Source organism: Bombyx mandarina, chromosome 20 (genome assembly GCF_030267445.1).
Source record: "Bombyx mandarina strain Sakado chromosome 20, ASM3026744v2".
NCBI lineage: Eukaryota > Metazoa > Arthropoda > Insecta > Lepidoptera > Bombycidae > Bombyx > Bombyx mandarina.
In genome coordinates, this window is record NC_143226.1 from 9721609 (window position 1) to 9741506 (window position 19898).

The 19898-nt window shown below is 40.8% G+C and overlaps 1 protein-coding gene across 8 annotated transcripts; it reads left to right on the forward strand.

Annotated features, from left to right (window-relative positions):
• Positions 1-65: 65 nt before the first annotated feature.
• Positions 66-19056, forward strand: LOC114242501 (gamma-aminobutyric acid receptor subunit beta). Of its 8 annotated transcripts, none has more exons than XM_028173680.2 (10): positions 66-551; positions 1585-1685; positions 2980-3062; positions 9214-9440; positions 10430-10512; positions 11260-11397; positions 12138-12422; positions 12653-12843; positions 13277-13417; positions 14705-19056. In XM_028173680.2, exons 1-10 carry the CDS (start codon positions 478-480, stop codon positions 14864-14866), a joined length of 1485 nt encoding a protein of 494 aa, XP_028029481.1. In that variant the 5' UTR covers positions 66-477; the 3' UTR covers positions 14867-19056. The 8 variants fall into 8 exon arrangements, with proteins under 8 accessions (XP_028029481.1, XP_028029482.1, XP_028029485.1 ...); XM_028173681.2 differs by lacking the exon at positions 11260-11397 and adding an exon at positions 11522-11659; XM_028173684.2 differs by having other exon boundaries at positions 2995-3062.
• The last annotated feature ends 842 nt before the right edge of the window (positions 19057-19898 follow it).

Genomic DNA, 19898 nt, shown 5'->3' on the forward strand with positions numbered 1-19898 from the left:
ACATGCTTGACACTTTCATTAAAAGTTTGGGTTCAACAGCGCCATCTATCAAAAGCTTACTAGGCTTCGATTGAAATATTTCATAAGGCGCAGTGTAACGATACGTTAATAGCCACCATTCAGGTTTTGCAAGGGTAGTAGGCTAGAGGGTTGACAGCCGTAACTGTACTTAGTAACTAGAGAGAGCTTGAAATAGAAAGACGACTCTGCTCATAAATTATTAGTCTAGAATTCGTTTAAACTTTACGGCATGTCCTCATGAATATGTGCGTCTATGAATTTGATTTAAAAAATACAAGACGATTGGTGATTTTAGTGTATCATCGAAGGTGGTCAGCGCAGTGATGTCGAAGTGAAGGGAAGTTTCGTGGAGGGTGTAGTTATGTGTTAGTATAGGCGGGCACGTGTCGCGGGAGGGGCGCGATCGATCGCGACGCGGGTCAGGGCTAGCACACGGAGCCGCGGCGCCGCCGGGACATGAGCGCCGTGCGTCACGCCGCGCTTCTCCTCGCGCTTGCCGCCACCTTCTTGCCGCAGGCCAATCGTGTCGCGTTAGTTATCATTTCTTTAATAATCAAGCCTTATTATATATAGCCCACTGAGTTTCTCGCCGGATCTTCTCAGTGGGTCGCGTTTCCGATCCGGTGGTAGATTCTGCGAAGCACTGCTCTTGTCAGGGTCAGTGTTAGCATCACTCTGGTTTGAGTCCTGTGAGCTCACGTACTAGTTAAGGTTACGCTGAAATAGCCTCTCAAACCTATCAGCTTACTTAGAAAAAAAAACACCTTATTATATATGCAAAGCTCAACAGTAATAATAGCCTTATTGTTTCTTGGAGCCAAAGCATTTTTTTATCTCCATAAAAATAAACTATAATTAAACACTAAACGTAATTATAGTTATTACTTTATTTTACACAGTGTATTTTAATTGATAATGCATGTTGCAACGGGTTGTCCAATTAAAAACAAAATTAGCTTTGTTCGTGGTTAAACATGCTTAAATCTGAAACAGCTATTTATAAAAATCTAAAATGACTCGTAAAATGATTACACATACCTCAAAGTACAAAGGACTCGTCATTTTAATTAAATTTTTATTATAAAAGTATTTTATAGGAAATGGCATTTTAAAATATATTTAAGTGCACAATTTTATTTAAAATTATTAAACCAAAAAATGAAGTAATATTTCGATCGTTTGAAGCTTTCATTTTCTGCAGGATACTTGAAACTACCGAGTGCCTTGCATCTCATTAAATCAGCTTTCAAAATTACGGATTGAAAAGCTCACGTAAACTTACAAGGCGACCTGTACAAGGAAAGCGTCCAAACCTAAATGTTAACTCAAGGTTTTTATATAACGTGGTCTAAAGTACATTCATGGCCCAACACTGTTGATTCTTGTAAAAACGTATTGATCTAATATCATTTGTTTGAAAAAAATATGATACGAAGCCTTTGGACTTATTTATTCTATCATAAGCTTTTTCTGTACTCATTCAGCCCTTGGTATTATAGCTTTACAGTATTGTTTTGTAAAAATAACTATTTGCAATAGAACGGAACTATATTAATTTCGCAGCGGCGGCGGTGGGGGTGGAATGTTCGGTGATGTCAATATATCAGCTATCTTGGATTCGTTCAGCATCAGCTATGATAAGCGCGTAAGACCAAACTATGGAGGTAAGCCTAACGTAATTACCGAGGTATTTAAAACAAGTTTCATCAAATTTAATTGTTCTAAAATACATTCACAACGTGACTTTGGAAAAACATGCCACTAATATTAGTGCACAATGCTTTCATACAATCTGTTAAAACTAGTTTAGTTCGAAAACAAATAGTAAATTTGAAAGCTTTAACAAGCTTCTTGAATTCATGATAATATGTAATTTGTGGAATTGACTTTATACTTTAAATTCATGTTACTAAAACAGTATATTTCGTTACCAACGAAACATAGTATTTACGTAGATTTTTGGTTGACTCTTTTACAGTAACATTTTATTTAATGACTAGCTGACCCGGCAGACTTCGTAGTGCCTCAATCGATAAATAAAATACCTAAACTTTTGTATAAAATAAACTTAAAACAAACAAAAGGAATCTATCCGACGAGGGACACATCAAAGGAAAAGCAAAATTGTTATTTTTATTTAATTCCGAGCTTTTTCATATTTATCTAACTTTTAAACCTTCTCTGGACTTCCACAAATAATTCAAGACCAAAATTGGCCAAATCGGTCCAGCCGTTTTCGAGTTTTAGCGAGACTAACGCAGAGCAATTCATCTTTATATATAGAGATCACTGAAAGGTAATGAACAATGGCATGGGCAATTCACCACCTGCTACCATTCAATATTTTAATCTGTTAGTCTGACAGACAATATTCTTCATTACCTCATCGAATCCTTGAAAAAAATAATTAATTCTGTGATTTTAAAGGAGATTTGGAAAAAATCTACCATTCAACATAGACGAGCGCTGTAATAAATAAAATGGATGAGCTCCTTGGAAATGGCACATGGTATACTTTGATAATTTCGAATATTTCTTTAGAGTAGCTTAAGCAAAACATAAAAAATCATTAATAATACTGGTACATTGAAGTAGACCCAAATGAAACGACAGTCTTAATATGGGCCCCAGTATTAAATTAATTTGTAATCGGCTCAACCAGGCGGCTGTAGGTACCTACACTGGACTAGTTTTTTTTTTTAAACTGTGCATAATATTCAATTCATTTGATTAACCTGAAAATTGGGACTACTTACTACACAATTATACAAAATTCTTCTAAGTTTTTGATTAGTTTCATATCCAAAATCGAGATCTTTTTTCGCTTGGCCCTTGTAGTTGTGGCTGCTCGAAAATTCAAACATTATAAAGTTCTATTTCCTATTAGTATACTGTACAATTTAATATACGTCAAGTTAGTACTGTATTCAAATTTATTTTTATTTTATTTTCGTACAGTTCTGTGGTTTCCAGGACCACCAGTCGAAGTCGGGATCACGATGTACGTGCTGTCGATCAGCTCACTGTCCGAAGTACACATGGTATTATGAAATGACCTCATATCATATCCGATAACACGTTTATGATATTATATACTAGCACTTCCATACACGCACTTACTCAAATCCACTTGCTGTTGTGTGTGTTCACAACATGACACGTTTTTATCGGTACTTTTCTCTATATTCCCTTAATAAATACTAAAATCTACGTTTGAGGAAAAACTATTGTTTCATAGTATAGCATTAGGTTATAAAATGAGAGAAAAGTACTACCTGTCCTGCACAGTTTCACGTGTTGCTTGACCTGCAGGCTTGTTCCAGGTCCCCCCGTGGAAGTCGGCGTCACCATGTACGTCCTGTCCATCAGCTCCGTGTCTGAAGTCCTGATGGTACAATACCGTGTTTATGCCTTAAATAGCCGTTGAAATACGCGACAATTTTTCAATTAGTTGTGTCGAAGCAAATAGTTGATCAATATCAAACATACCAGATAACCTTTTGTTGTTTAAAGTTTAATCATTTCGAGATTATGTCAAAATTATTTGCGATGAAAACCGAATACGAATTTCTCCTCATTTAAAAGCAAATGCAAAATTCTGGCAACATTTTTTTTTAAATTGGCGCGTATTTTAATGACAGTGTTGACATAAATTGTTGTTTATTACAGTAGGTAGAAGGAGCTGGCTGCTATCCTCCGCAGATTGACATGCAGTGATATTCCTGCTAGAGCAACCAAATGACTATTGGTTGTGGGCATGTTTGCTTATTGCACTTCTGTGTTGTGGTAGTAAATGAAATTCCGAATTGAAAATTATTTTTTTATTACATTTTTATTGATTGATGATTACTGTTTTAGTGCCGTTTTACAATTATTCAAATTAAAGTTCACCATTTTTTCTTTGTATCTGCTAATAGTATGAATCACGAAAAAAAGTCGAATTAGTATTGCACTGATTTTAACAGTTGAATCCGTGTAGATAAATAAGGTATGTTTAAAATAAGGTATCTCACGTTCTGTAATTTGAAAAATGAATTCTTCACCAAATTAAAAGAAGTATTTTTAGTAATTCTAGTAAAATAATTAGTGGTAAGCGTGCACATACTTACCTAGTTAAGTATTATAGTTTTATGTACATTGAAATAGTGGTATTGAAATAATACTTATATACCATTTACTGGTGGTAAGACCTCTTGTGAGTCCGGCACGGGTAGGTACCACCACCCTGCCTATTTTAGCCGTGAAGCAGTAATGCGTTTCGGTTTGAATGGTGGGGCAGCCGTTGTAACTATACTTGAGACCTTAGAAACTTAGAACGTATATCTCAAGGTGGGTGCCGCATTTAATTTATAGATTTCTATGGGCTCCAGTAACCACTTAACACCAGGTGGGTTGTGAGCTCGTCCACCCATCTAAACAATAAAAAAAACACAGCAACTAGTACATGCGTACTATACTGGCAGATGATAGATACTGACTATTCATGGCGCGAAGCAATCGTGCCTTTGATGAATAGGCCGTTATACATTTGAGTCTTCGAGCTCATGTCTCAAGATAGGTGACGGCGTCCACATTCTTATAGTCCATGGGCTTCGTTCATCCAATGAAAAAACTTAAGTGTAGTTTACCATTAAACAAAAGAATACGCAAAAGCAATACCGTCTTTACCATAAGGGCACACGGGGCCCGTGCCCAGGGCCCCCATTCTCAGAGGGCCCCGAAAGACCGACAATTTCTCTCACACGTTTATTCTCAAAACATTTTTTGTCGGGCACAGTACACTTTTTTCACAAATCAGTAATCAGAAGGTATTTACGAGGCATATACTATGACTATAATAGAAGATTTTGCTCAACAGAAATCCCGAAAGAAACCCTTATCGAAATCGTAACCAAAAAACCAGCAGCATTCTAATATTATTAATGACATATGACATATGACATATCATACTGTATTTGATTACCTATAATAAATGGTCTCAAACTCAGTAAAAAAATGTTATTATAATTCGCTTTTTTTACTTTCCAAAAGGGCCTCAAATTCTTGTGTGCCCAAGGGCCCCATCCTAGTTTAAGACGTGCCCGCGCAAAAGCTTCATAGTTTCAAACATTTTATAAGCACCTAAATTGGCTTGTGGTTCATATAGCAGCTTTCGTGCAATCCGTATCGATATTAGTTGACCTCGCCGCTGAAATTGCCGTTTCGTGACTGCGTATAGCTCGGCTGGAACATGGATTTATGACTTTTGGGATTCCTTGGTCTAATGGCGAAAAAGGTCTTTTTTTATTGCATACGTCGGTGGAGGAGCTCACAGCCCACCTGGTGATAAGCGGTTACCCGAACCCATAGACATCTACAACGTAAATACCTTAAGATATGAGTTCTAAGGTTTCAATAAAGTTACAACGGGTGCCCCACCCTTCAAACCGAAACGCATTACTGCTTCACGGCAGAAATAGGTGGTACCTACCCGCGCGGACTCACAAGAGGTCCTACCACCAGTAAAAACAGTCTACTGAACACCGAAATTATACGGAATATTTCTAAGGTAAATTAAAAGCTGAAGGGTTAATTATAATTAATGGTCACTTCAATTAATTTCGTCAAAACTAAAATGTCACAAGCGCAACGGCTAGCCGAAGGAAAATATACTTTTCGTCGTTTTCAAATAATGATGCTTTTCGTATTTCGCGTCACCCTCGACTTCCAAAGAAAGATTACTTCTGAGTTTAGAAACTAAACATTTTATTTGTATTCGTGAAGTTAAAGGGTTATATGTTAATTTTGAATTATTTACGCAATTTCATAGAGACTTATAACTGAACTAGCGACCCGCCCTCGCTTCGCTTCGGAAACATTAAAACACACATGAAACCAAAATAATAATAAAAAAATAATAATAAAAAAATGGCCTATGTTCATCAGGGACAATGTCGGCTTCTAATGAAAAAAGAATTTTTCAAATCGGTCCAGTAGTTTCGGAGCCTATTCGAAACAAACAAACAAACAAATCTTTCCTCTGTATAATATTAGTATAGATATATATATAGATTAGTATAGACTACAGCTGAATTAATTTAATTTTTAGTTTGTAATTAAATTAATTCCATTATATACACATGAATAATACACTTAATTAAGAATTGAAGTTTGTAGCATGAATTTCAGTATGTAGAATTAATTTAGAGATCTCAAAATGCCCTACCATCATCAGTTCGTATTTATATTTGCATATATATATATATATACATATACACTAACATATATCTGTATCAATAAAATCACTAATTCTTACGCTAGATAATTACTAGTGGTAGGACCTCTTATGAGTCCGCACGGGTAGGTACTACCACCCTGCCTATTTTTGACGTGAAGCAGTAATGCGTTTCGGTTTGAAGGGTGGGGCAGCCGTTGTAACTATACTGAGACCTTAGAACTTATATCTCAAGGTGGGTGCCGCATTTACGTCACGATGTATTTGGTCTCCAGTAACCACTTAACACCAGGTGGGCTGTGGGCTCGTCCACCCATATAAGCCACAAAAAAAATTGCTAACATTTCAAAGTAAACAGGGTTATACTTTTAGTTAATCAAATCCCTCCTTCTCAAATTGAAATTTCTGTAGTGTCACCGTAGGCAGACGATAATACCGCTTACCGGACGGTAATTGATCGATGTCGCCCATGGACATCAGCAATACCAGGTTTATATCCAAGCCGCTGCATAACGATAAATCACTTGTATTGCACCACGAGCAATGTGCCAAGACAATATACTAGCGCCGCGAAAAATTTAAAAACTCCAAAGTTTTAAAATTGGTAATAATTTTTTGTCAATAAGAAAAACAATAGAGATAGACAATTTTTATAGTGGCTATAAGCGTCTGAGATATCACCTCATTTTAGAAGAGGGGTCTCTAGCCCATACAGTTTCGTAATACCTGGTGTAAAGCAACGTTTTTTTCCCTGCCAATGCTGATAGCCTTGAGAGGCTATTTCAGCTTCACCTTAACATGTAGATGAACTCACGGAGCTCAAACCGGAAGTGTTACTAGCACTGGCCCTAGCAAGAGCAGTGCCTCGCAGAATCTACCACCGGATCGGAAACGCGACCCACTGAGAAGATCCACCGAGAAACTCAGTGGGCCAAAGCCACTAATAAACCAATATTAAACGGCCGCTTGGTGTAGTGATAAGTGACATGGTCACTACACAAGGGGGTCGCGGGTTCGAATCCCGCCAAGGGAAGATATTTGTATGATAAATATGAATGTCTTTTCCAGGGTTATGGATGTATATTAAATATATGTATGTGTATAATAAAAATCTTACATTTATTTCCGTTATCTGGTACCTACCTGTAACACAAGTTCTTTACGAACTTATCACGGGACCAGTTAACGTGGCGTGATTGTTAGAAAATATTTATATTTATATATAAAAAAAAGAAAAAAAAAAAGAATACGTGCACAGGATTCATCCACGAAAACTAACTATGCTCTGGAAATTGTCGAATTTGCTTAACTTAACCGTTTGGTTTTGTACATCTATAGAGTTCAAGCAGCACAGTAGTGTAATGGTGTAACAACGAATCAACGTAATCCACCAATACGCGAAGCTTTTTAAAATGAAACGAAATAAACACTGCTTTGTTTTCAAAAAAAAAAATCACGCCTTAGTTCTGCATTTTGTTTTATTAGAAGCGGTTTTATTGCATCACGAATATAATTTTTGATCTAGTAATTAACTAAAACAAGACTAAGAATTTGATTTCACTTTTTATTTATTGCATAGATGGGTGGACGAGCTCACAGCTCACCTGGTGTTAAGTAGTTACCGGAGCCCATAGACATCCATAACGTAAATGCGCCACCCACCTTGAGATATGAGTTCTAAGGTCTCAGTATAGTTCCAACGGCTGCCCCTCCCATCAAACTGAAACGCATTACTGCTTCACGGCAGAAACAGGTAGGGTGATGGTACCTTCCCGTGCGGACTCACGAGAGGTCCTACCACCAGTAAGAAACTGTCCCCTGTTGCGAATTGGCAGGTCCCAGTCTCGGGGGTCATAAAACTCTGAATACCACCGCCAATAGTTTCAATGGTCGTCTGAAGCGTGTCCTTTGAAGCAAGCAGCATCGTAGCGATCACGAAACACTGAAGACTGTATTTTCGATCCACCTGATCCACTAACAGTGCTTTTAGGTACCTCAAGCACCGGCCATCGTTCTCGTCGAACCCATCGCTTGCGACAAAGAGCTCGGCCAGTAAATTAACCTACAGACACAGTCCACTGAGTTTCTCACCGGATTTTCTCAGTGGGTCGCATTTCCGATCCGGTGGTAGATTCGGCGAAGCACTGCTCTTGTTAAAGCTACTGATAGCCACGTCGTCAGACTAGAACCCCGCTAGCTTACCTACTCGTTCTGTAAATCTAGAATAACCCCTCTAGGTTACTAGAATAGGTAGGGAAAAAAGAATACCGTAAATATGCAGCCACATTTTTTGGCAATTCAGCATTCATCTAGGCCTATCCACGTATAACCTTTAGACACGAGATTAAAGTCCAAAGTGCATTAGAGTGACACTTATGTTGGCTACCCGATAACCCTAACCTTTCGTTAAGGGTTTTTAGTAAATTGCGAGATGATTGCAGGAATTTCTGTGGAAGCGTCCTGTGTTATACCAATCATGAATTAACGTCACAAATTATTTCCTAATCTACCTGACAGAGGTGTTTTTTCATAACTACACATTTCTCTTGGACCAGAAATTTTGTCTTAACAAAATCCAGTGTGAAACAAAAAGAAAAACCAATTTTCCAATTAAGTCCAAAACTTATTCATAGATTATTCACTTAAATCACATATAAGCTACTTCTAAATTACTTCACTATATTGAATGCTATGGCCTCTTTTATCAGGACTTCATTCTAGACTTCTAGTTTCTCTTGGACTAGAAATTTTGTCTTCACTAATTCTGGCGTGAAACAAAAAGAAAAACCAATTTTCCAATTAAGTCCAAAACTTAATCACAGATTATTCACTTAAATCACATCTAAGTTACTTTAAATTACTATAGCCATTTTCTGACATGCCCCGCCCTCCATCCCCAGTGGAGGGCGGAAGACCGGCGATTTCCTCCTATTAAAAAAAAATGCCATTATATTGAATGCTATGGCCTCTTTTATCAGGACTTCACTCTGGACTTCTACTTCAGACAGTTCTGGACAGATCCGCGACTGGCCTACAAGAAGCGACCAGGCGTGGAAACCCTGTCCGTGGGCTCGGAGTTCATCAAGAACATCTGGGTACCGGACACGTTCTTTGTCAACGAAAAGCAATCGTATTTCCACATAGCGACAACAAGCAACGAATTTATTAGGATTCACCACTCCGGCTCGATAACAAGGAGTATTAGGTGTGAATTTAATTTATTTATCGTTCGCTTTGAATGTTTTACAGGTAATCAAGACAGTCAGACGAACACGCGATATCTGATGTTAAGCTGTTACTGGAGCCCAAGGTCACACAAAGGAAATGCCGCTGCTGTTCTGAGGACATAAGATTAAGGCATCAATTACTTTGGTACACACGATCACTTCAAGACGGTGGTAGTTCCAGGTGCTAGGCAACACGTTCCATCAGGTGTTAAGCCTAAAGAGGCTAGGAGCCTAGGAGCCTTCTTCTATATCGTTTCCTCACTACTGAGGATCGCGACCACATGTGAAGTTCTTCCACTGTGCTCGATCATCGGTGGCATGGACTGCATGGTACAGACTATCACCAAGTGCGTCTCTTGCTAGATCTGACAATCTGGCTGGTGTTCTGCCCACAGCGGGCTTACCCTCTATGCGACCCGCAATTATGAGCTTCTCTAATTCATGTCTGGAAGACCGCATGATGTGTCCGAAGAAGCTCATAACACGTTCCCGGCAGATGGAAGAGAGTCTTTTTCGGATGTCTAGCTGCCTTAGAATGGACTCATTTGTTCTCATGGCAGTCCACGGTATTCGTAGCATCCTCCGCCACACCCACATTTCAAAGGCATCGATCTTTTTGATATCCCGGCTTTTCATGCAGGAGCATTTCATGCATATGAGCCTAGGAAGAGCCTAAAGAGCTTAAAGACATCACAAAAATAGTGCCACCACCTAGGGATACAAGGTTGAATTCTCAATAGTATTCGACCTCGAAATGCTCAAACCGGAACAAAAGACCGCTTTGCAGCAGAAGTAATGCTGTCTGCCAATTTTGGACATCAAACTTTGAAACAAAACGCTAAAGCGCTAAGTACTGACCAGGAAGGCAAAACGTTTTTCAGGTGGTAATAATTGAAATCAAACTAAATGTAAGATTAAGGGATTGTACAGGATTATGAAACGGAAGCTCTGACTCGTGGTGTTACAGATTAACGATCACTGCATCATGTCCCATGAACCTGCAGTATTTCCCCATGGACCGGCAGCTTTGCCACATCGAGATTGAAAGCTGTGAGTATCCACACACACACACACGCGCCCCTCCCCTTTGTACAATGTCTTACATCTTATGTGTGTTTAACTGTTAATCTATTTGCCTCTTTGTTACATCGACAGATCAGTACGGAATGATTTTAAAATGAATAACGTTTAAACCGAGAATGAGAAAATCTTTCCAGAGATGATAGAAAAATAATATCAAAAAAATATATATTATGTGTGTTATAATATGTGTGTGCTCACCCGAAACAACTGTTCAGTTGATACTTACCACAGCGCAACCTCACTGGGCTTAGAATGTGTCGTGACACCCTCCGTAACACAGACGGCACTCGGGACACCGCACGTGACACACGCGTACACTCGGCCGCGCCCTCGATAAGGCGCGTTCACATGTGTTGAGTATCGACGACGTAGCGATAGGGCGCGCGGCCGCGAGCGACAACTGATACCGGGACATCGACGCCGCGGGTCGGAGGAGGCGGCCCTCTCGCATGTACACCCGCACCGCTTGGCTCATCGCACCACTCATCCCCACCACAGCTCTCACCCTCGCATCGTAGTCCACCGACCTCCTCAGTGCTCCCGTCACTCGCAGCACCGGTTCGACCTCATCTTGCGCCTCATTACCTCATTTGTATTTTTCTATCATCCGGGGCGGCGAGCCGAGCCGAGCGGTCGGTTCGGCTCGCGCGCGACTCTCCCGGCGCGGCGTACCGTAAGTGATAGAGTTTTGTATGTGTTGGCATGTCACCGAAGTCGGGTACACGATGAGGGACATAGTGTACGTTTGGAAGGACGGCGCGTCGAGCGTCGGCATGAGCAGCGAGGTCCAGCTCCCGCAGTTCCGCGTGCTCGGGCACCGCCAGCGTGCCACGGTCGTGACGCTGAGCACAGGTAACGCGCCGCCTCCTCCGCCCGCGCCCGCGCCCGCGCCCCACAACCTCCCTCGACGACACGCAAAACCCAACGCGACGGGTCCGGGGCCGATTCACTCACACTCTATGTGGTGCGCACACAGTCGGCTACACGATGCGCGACATCCGCTACAAGTGGAACGAGGGACCCAACTCGGTGGGCGTCTCCAAGGAAGTGTCGCTGCCGCAGTTCAAGGTGCTCGGACACCGCCAGCGCGCCATGGAGATCTCGCTCACAACAGGTTCGCCGGCTGTCTTCACGTTCTTCTTAGAGAGCTACGATTTGTTTATTTCCAGAGAAGTAGCAGCCCTCCCTGTGTAAAGGTTCGGAGTGCGCCCAGACTGCGCGCGGTGAGTCCCGTCCCATGCCAGGTACCACGCGGCTCCGGCGGACTGTAACTTGTCGTGTACTGTTGTAGCTAGTAGTCATAGATGTATTAACTCATTTTGCTTTGACATAAACAACTCTCACGAAGGAGCAGGGCGGCGCGCGGCCGCGCACAGTCTGACCGCGCCTTTGTTGTTGTTTATTGACGTAAGCGCTTACTCAGATTTATAAATTGGGACTAATTTGATTGCTGACCCATAAACAATAAATTTCGAAGGAATTCCAATCAGTTTGAAGGTTTTATTAGTGTTTTAGTTGTCGCCTTTATACCAGTGCTTGGAGTTATTCGTGATGAAAGTCACACGAAGTACCCACACCGCGTACCGTTACAGGGAATTACTCAAGGCTGGCGTGCGAAATACAGTTCGTACGCTCGATGGGGTACTACCTCATCCAGATCTACATACCTTCGGGTCTGATCGTGATCATATCGTGGGTCTCGTTCTGGCTGAACCGGAACGCGACCCCGGCCCGCGTGCAGCTCGGGGTCACCACCGTGCTGACGATGACAACGCTCATGTCATCGACCAACGCCGCTCTGCCGAAGATATCATACGTCAAGTCTATCGACGTGTACCTCGGGACCTGCTTCGTCATGGTTTTCACGAGCTTGCTTGGTAAGTTTAGAAGTAATCGGACAAACCACTTCCACCTCTGTATGGCCCGTCTTATGAAGTAATGAAGAGTGGTCGTTGTCGCCTACGAGCATCAGCAATGAATCAGGTACAGCCAAGCAGCTGCCACGAAACCTAATCATGCTCAGTTATTGGTTAGCATTCAAATACTGCAGAAACTGGTTCACGGAAGGTAACCGCTGGTACTGAAAGCAATATGAACTGTATTCCAGAATACGCGACAGTTGGCTACATGTCGAAGAGGATACAGATGCGCAAGCAACGGTTCATTACCATACAAAAGATTATGGCCGAGAAGAAGATGCCCACGGAGTGTCCCCCGCCGTGGGACCCGCACACTCTCGCTAAAATGAGTTCCTTAAACCGATACCCTCCTGGTAGCAGAGCTTCCGTGAGTAGAAGTGTAAGTAGTCTTATGTTATGTAGCTTCACGCAGTTTCCTACTATTTTCTTTTCTAGAGCACGCAATGCAATACATCCAAAAGAAATCGCTCCGCATTTAACCTGCGTAAGGTTTAAAAGCGGCAAGAGCACGCAATGGAATACATCCAAAAGAAATCGCTCCGCATTTGACCTGCGTAAGGTTTAAAAGCGGCAAGAGCACGCAATGGAATACATCCAAAAGCCAGCAAACCGTGTTGTGAGGCTTGAAAGGTGGGGTAGCCGTTGCCCTGTAAAACTGAGACTTAGAACTCATGTCTCAAGTTTTGTTGTTGATGTCCATGGGCTCCGGTAGTCACTTAACACCAGGTGGGCCGTGAGCTCGTCCACCAAACTCAGCAATAAAAAAAAACAAAAAAAACATAACACTTAGAATATCATTATATACCTTTCAGTCGCAGGAAGTTCGCTACAAGGTCCGAGATCCGAAAGCGCACTCTAAGGGCGGCACGCTTGAGAACACGATCAGCAGGAGCAGGATGAACATCGAGGGGGACGCGGCGGGGCCCGTCATGCACCCTCTGCACCCGGGGAAGGTACCCACACCCACTGCTCTGATATTCACAATTAACTTTACCTATAAACCGTTAATCAGATCACAGAACCTAGTTACGAAATTGCTTGCTGTCCTAGGGTACCTCGCTGGTACATAGGACCCTCAGAAGTCTCCACTTGACCCTGTCTTGCGCTGGCTCCTTGATATCACTCCAGGTCACGTCGGCAGTCCTCATCTCGCTCTCAGCGGTGCGTCGTATGTACAGGGCGACCAAGTCTTCTCCTGACACACGGTTGCCATTCAAACGCGATTGATGCTGCTTATATACATAGTAATATATATATACTACTTCAATATTATTATTTGGGTAAACTCATTTGTAAACAGAATAGAACGATTTTTTTTTATTGGACTAGCCAGCGAATCTCAACTTGGGGCACGCGGGGACACATTGAGAAGAGTTAACTGTTATAAACATTGATGGATCTGTATGGATCTGAATGTTGGGCGACGAAAGTAAAGCATAGAAGAGGAGTGCACGCGGCAGAGATGCGAATGTTGAGATGGATGTGTGGAGTGACAAGAATGGACAAGATAAGGAATAAGTATATCAGGGGAAGTGTGAAAGTAGCCCCGGTGATTGACAAATTCAAGAGCGGACGGTCAGCGTGGTATGGACATGTGATGCGTAGATAGAAGATGCATGTGACTAGGAGATGTATGAAAATGGTAGTGCAAGATAGAGGGGGAAGAGGTCGACCGAAATAGACATGGATAAGTGTGTGAATGACAATATGAGAGAGAGAGGAGTGAGTGTTGAGATGACGGCCGATAATGAAATAGAAAAATGCACTGTCCCGAACCCACCTAGTGGGATAAGGTGGAGACAAAGAAGAAAAATAACTGTTATAAAGATTATTATGATGCATTGGGTATGTAAGTTAGACTATGAGCGTTGGCTTGGTGAAATAGGAAAATGAGTCGATATGGAGGTATCAAGGGACGAGTACTGATATATGAAATATTTTATTAAGGAATGCGTATACGAAATAAAGTTCGGGAAGCACTGGCTGAGATGACTGAACTCATGACCTAGTGGTTAATGGTTATGGAGTCTTCAAGGACCACAACGCGAATGTTTTCACCATGTTAGTGTCTGATCACAATCTTTCAACTGAGGAAAGAAACTGCGACAGAGACGCAGATTTTATGCGATAACGAAACAATTCCGATACAGTCTTGTCTGAATTATGAATATTTTAAAGTATTTCATTGCGTCTTCCCACATCCAGTCCACAAGAGGTTCAGAAACCTTGTCATGTTCCAGGACATTGGCAAATTCCTCGGCATGACGCCCTCGGACATCGACAAGTACTCGAGGATCGTGTTCCCGGTGTGCTTCGTCTGCTTCAACCTGGTCTACTGGATCGTGTACCTCCACGTGTCAGACGTGGTCGCCGAGGACCTGGAGCTACTCGAGGACAAGTGAACGGAGCCACAACCACGACTATTACCCGGGGCACTCCCAGCGGACCCTGGGTGGCGTCGCAGACAGCTGCTGCGGGCTTACTCCTGACGCGATTAAATAAGATAGCGATCACGAAATGGTATTAATAAAAGACTTTTGAAGAGCACGCAATGGATCACAAAATGTTAGTTAACCTGCGAGTTCAACGTACCGTCGGCTCGTCTGACGCACGCAGCTACCTTCACTTTAGCAATAATTATTTAATTTCGGTATCAACGAGCTCTCTATTGTATTTTGTAGGCAGCCGCTTGGCTCTGCCCCTGGCATTGCTGAAGTCCATGGGCGACGGTAACCATTCACCATAAAGTGGGCCGTATGCCCTTCTGCCTACAAGGGCAATGAAAAAAAAATACGAAAAATCCCTGCGTTGAAGAACACCTGATGATCTTCCAACGACTGTATTGTTTTTAGTTTAACGTAACACAAGTAATATTATATAGATCTAACCGTTTGACAACAACAGAGACACGAAACGTTCAAATGCAGAAAACCTTTGTTTTTAAAGTCGGGTATCTCAAGTCTCTGGGCCTTCTCTAACATCAGAGTACCGAGGCACCGACTGGACAGTCGGTCTGGTCTCTGGAAGTCGTGTCATTCAACTATAATTTATAATAATTGGTGTTTAACGGACCATGATTTGTTTCCAAAAAAAATTTTATTGCCATTTTCTGTACTCAAAAGTAACCGCACGCCACAATGAGTAGTGAAACAAAACAACTTCAAATCGTCATATTTTTCTTTTGGTCAACTTTATCTATATCTATAATATGTATCTATTAGTTGAACATGTCCTAAGTAAACAGAAATTTTCACGGTAAGGAATGCTGCCGTACACTTACTGTCTCTAAACTGTGAATTTAGCAGTCTTATATTTGCGAGTACATTTAGTAGTCCGATTATTTTAAAAAAAAAAAACGCGACAAAACAGTAATTTCGCAATATTTTTTATTTACACGCAATGTAACGCAAATACAAATTAGCCGAGATCAATGACCTGTTGTGTCGCGGGGGGCGTCCGCCGCTTGCGTTTACCATTACGGGTTGACGAAATACAAACTTAGGGTATTATTATATTGATTTTTTTATTCCGTTGGTGACGATCTCTCGTCCCATCCTGCTTCGGGAGTGGTCCTCTGACACCGCACACGGCTCAAATCACTTTGTCACATCCAACTCTATTCGGACCAAACTCTTAACTAAAAAAAAAAAACACTTCTATAAAACTTTATAGTACACGAGTAAAAAAAAAACTAAAACCTAAAAAAAAACTATTCAAAAAAAAGCGGAAATTCTAAAATAGATTAATAATTAAATAAATAAAAAAATACTACTCTTACGACGTGTTGTAAATATATATAAATACATATAATATTATTATATATAATATTATTTTTTATTTAAAGTCACTGCCATATCATTATCGAAACTATAGTTACGATACAATCAGACTCTTAGTATCTTGTAAATAAATTTGAATACATCCAGTTAATTAAACCTTAGAGCACTCATAGCCGCGTGGTTGGTGAAGCCCACGGGCAATACCACAATGACCAGAAACTGGACTGTAAAGACGATTGACAGAAAACCTCTAAATAAAATTAATACGATACAAGAAAATTCTTAAATAAATTTATAACTATCCGAGAGAGACAAACGCGTTGTTGTTCTACCACCCCCCCCCCCATTTCTGCCGCGGAGAACTCAAAACCCACCAAGACTAAGATTGACGTCTCAACTGTGACGGTAATTGTTGCGATGCCTATGGACTCCAACAGCGGGCCGAAACATCGTCCGCTCGTAGATACAAAGTTAAACAAAAAAAGTCACTGTGTCTAAATCAGAAACACATTTTGGAAGTCGGTTATGGTGATCTCCATCCTTCGTAGTTCGTGGGGCATTTGCTCTCTGGTCGGACTGTGACGTCACACAGTGAGCCAACGGCCGATGAGAGCAGTGGTACCGTAGATTGAGGGGAATTGGGACCCTTTCCAAATCCACTACAAATTTTCAATGGTTTTTCTTAAGGTAATACCTATAAAATTGAGATTTAAATGGTTCCGGAGGGTTATATTTTTATATACAATGCGTTGTTATACATAGTTCATTACAAAATAAACACAAAAACTGAAAAAAATAGCTTGACCCGATTCACCTTGGCTTTGGGGTGAATCAGGTTACGTATGGGGACAATAGAGTTTTTCGATAGAGCTGGAACTATTTAGTTGTGAGGTAGGCTAACTTTAGGTATGTAATTAACTTTTTAATATCTTTAATGAGTTACAAAACTTTGATGATTAAATTAAAATAGTTAATATTCTTAAACATTAAATAGAAATCATTTTCAGTTCAATGACTGATCCCAGATTTGTCCCTATTTTAACTCTAGTCCCTGTTCCTCCCAATCTAGTGTAGTAAAGGAACGCACTTTATCGATGGGGGGTAGGGGGTGGTGGGGGGTGGGGTTGTTTGCAAACGCAAACGTACAACAACCGACAATTTACAAAAAACGCATTCTTAATTAAAATTGTTTACTATTTATTTTAAAACTATTATTAAAGTATTCAAAACGTCGGAAATATTATGTAATAATTATAAACGAAATTAACACGTTGAACGCCATATGAATAATCGAGTATTTTGATTCCGGCAACGAGGCTCACCGGTGAGCCTTGTCTTACTGAACCATTCGGGCCATGAGGGTCACCCGTGAGTCTTTTAACCCTTTGACTGCCGTGTAGGTCACCGGTGCCCTACGCGGCGCAGTGAAGTAATTATGTCGATTTCTCTTATTAAGCGCCTGGATTGCTCAACTTTGACTTCTTTTGTTTTCAATGTATGTTTTATTTATTTATTTATTTTATTTATTTACTAGCTTTTGCCTTCGACTTCGTCCGCGTGGAATAGTTCACAAATAATGCTTTATTTTAGAACAAATTTGGTTAGCATAAAAACGTTATAGTGAGCCGACCTTAAAATATAGACATATGCTGTCGCGGACTTTTTTTAGATCTTTTAAAGGGGAAAATTTCTGTCATACATTACTTTAGCGAAACTTTAACCGTTTCTGCAGCGCACGCAGCGGAAGCTTTCGAAAGGCAAAAAAAAACGATTTTGCAACATTCTTTATTGATGCTCCGCTTGTATTGGTCTTAGCGTGTTGTTTTATAATTGGACCAGTTGTTCCTGAGATTAGCGCATTCAAACAAACAAACTCTTTAGCTTTATAATATTGAGTATAGATTAAGTTGCACCAACAAAGTGATCATCAATACAAAACATATGTCACAAACAGATGTCACCTCGATTATAGGTGCAATCGACAGTGCATTAACAACAAAATAAAAAAAAAATTATATAACTACGATTTAATTTATTTATTAAGTATTTAGTCTTTTAGAAATAGATTCACTCTCAGTATCTTCGGATTCGTCTTTCTTAGAGTTTGCTAGTTATTTCGGGATCTTAGTAGCAGAAATCGACATAATTACCTTAATGCGTCATGCGCCACGTAGGGACCCTCGTGTCAGTAAAAGGGTTAACTAGACGGTAAAGTTCGCTAATTTTTATCTTCCGTGCAAAAATTAACGCATTTTAAACATTTTAGAACGAGAATCTCAAGTTGATAAAAATTACTGATTCCTTGATTTTGGCTTGGCCCGAATGATACCTATAGTAACACTAGACTCACTGGTGGAGCGTAAAGCGTACAATGTGTTAATAAGTCGAAGTTTAAACTGTAAATCTGATCGTGTCGATTGCGATCAATCAGAAACTGGGCAACAATCGTCCTAAAACACAAACACACACACACACACACATCGGGTAAAATTTAACCAAGTTTAAAGACACCGGCACCATTTAAATGTTTAGCATTCGCGTTACACACACACACACACACACACACACACACAGACAAGTGCTAATTTATGTTCCTGAAAAAAACACAGAAAAAAAAACAAAAAAAAAGATACATTTTGGATCCACATTTTTTAATGACGAGATACGTTTTAGGGTAACGATCGTATTGTAATCGGTGGTCTGTTTTGTAAATATTAAATGTAATGGCAATAAAAGTTCTAAATATTACACTAGTTGTACGATAAACTGACTGTACGATTTCTAATTTAGGTAATAAAGTCTGATGCTCAATATTGTTTTGTTTTATTGTTCTTACCGGTGGTAGGACCTCTTGTGAGTCCGTACGGGTAAGTACCACCACCCTGCCTATTTCTACCGTGAAGCAGTAATGCGTTTCGGTTTGAAGGCTGGGGCAGCCGTTGTAACTGTAACTATACTGAGACCTTAGAACTTATATCTCAAGGTGGTGGCGCAATTAGGATGTAGAGGTCTATGGGCTCCAGTTACCACTTAAAACCAGGTGGGCTGTGAGCTCGTCCAACCACCAAAGCAATGAAAAAAAATATGGTTCGACGACTTCGGTTCGGTAGGCAGCGGCTCGGCTCTGCCCCTGGCATTGGCTGACGTCTATAAGCGACGGTAACTCACCATGCCGGGCCGCATGCTCGTCTGCCTATGCGGGCAATATATGGCTACGCACTGGGGTTCGGGATAAATAAAAATTCCATCAAAGTACAAACTGTATTAGCACTTAGAACACGCACAGAACACTAAAAATTTTAATTCACTTTTCCGATTTGCTTCAGGTGATCCGTTCGCTGTTTCGCTTCGAGTAGTTCCGATAACTAACTAACTGCGTGCCATCTCTGCAACGGTTTTATAGTCGATACGACATCCCTAGATTTATCGAGAACATTCCTTACAAGTCGAGTGTTTTCGATGTGGGTTTCCACTATCTGACAATAGATGGCGTTGTACTCCTCGAGCGCTCTAGATGTCACTGGATCTTTGATATTCGTTTCGGCTATTCGACGCTAGATGGCGTTACTCTTTCCAGCGTAACAATATAATTTAAAAAAATGCTTCAACCGGAGGATTCCATTAAATACGCCCACGCGGTTGTTCAAGCGCTCAC

Coding starts and splice junctions, on each gene's coding strand:
- LOC114242501 (XM_028173680.2), top strand. CDS start 478: ATGAGCGCCGTGCGTCACGCCGCGCTTCTCCTCGCGCTTGCCGCCACC. Junction 3,063..9,213: donor CACTGTCCGAAGTACACATG/GTATTATGAAAT, acceptor CTCTTTTATCAG/GACTTCACTCTGGACTTCTA. Junction 10,513..11,259: donor CCACATCGAGATTGAAAGCT/GTGAGTATCCAC, acceptor ATGTCACCGAAG/TCGGGTACACGATGAGGGAC.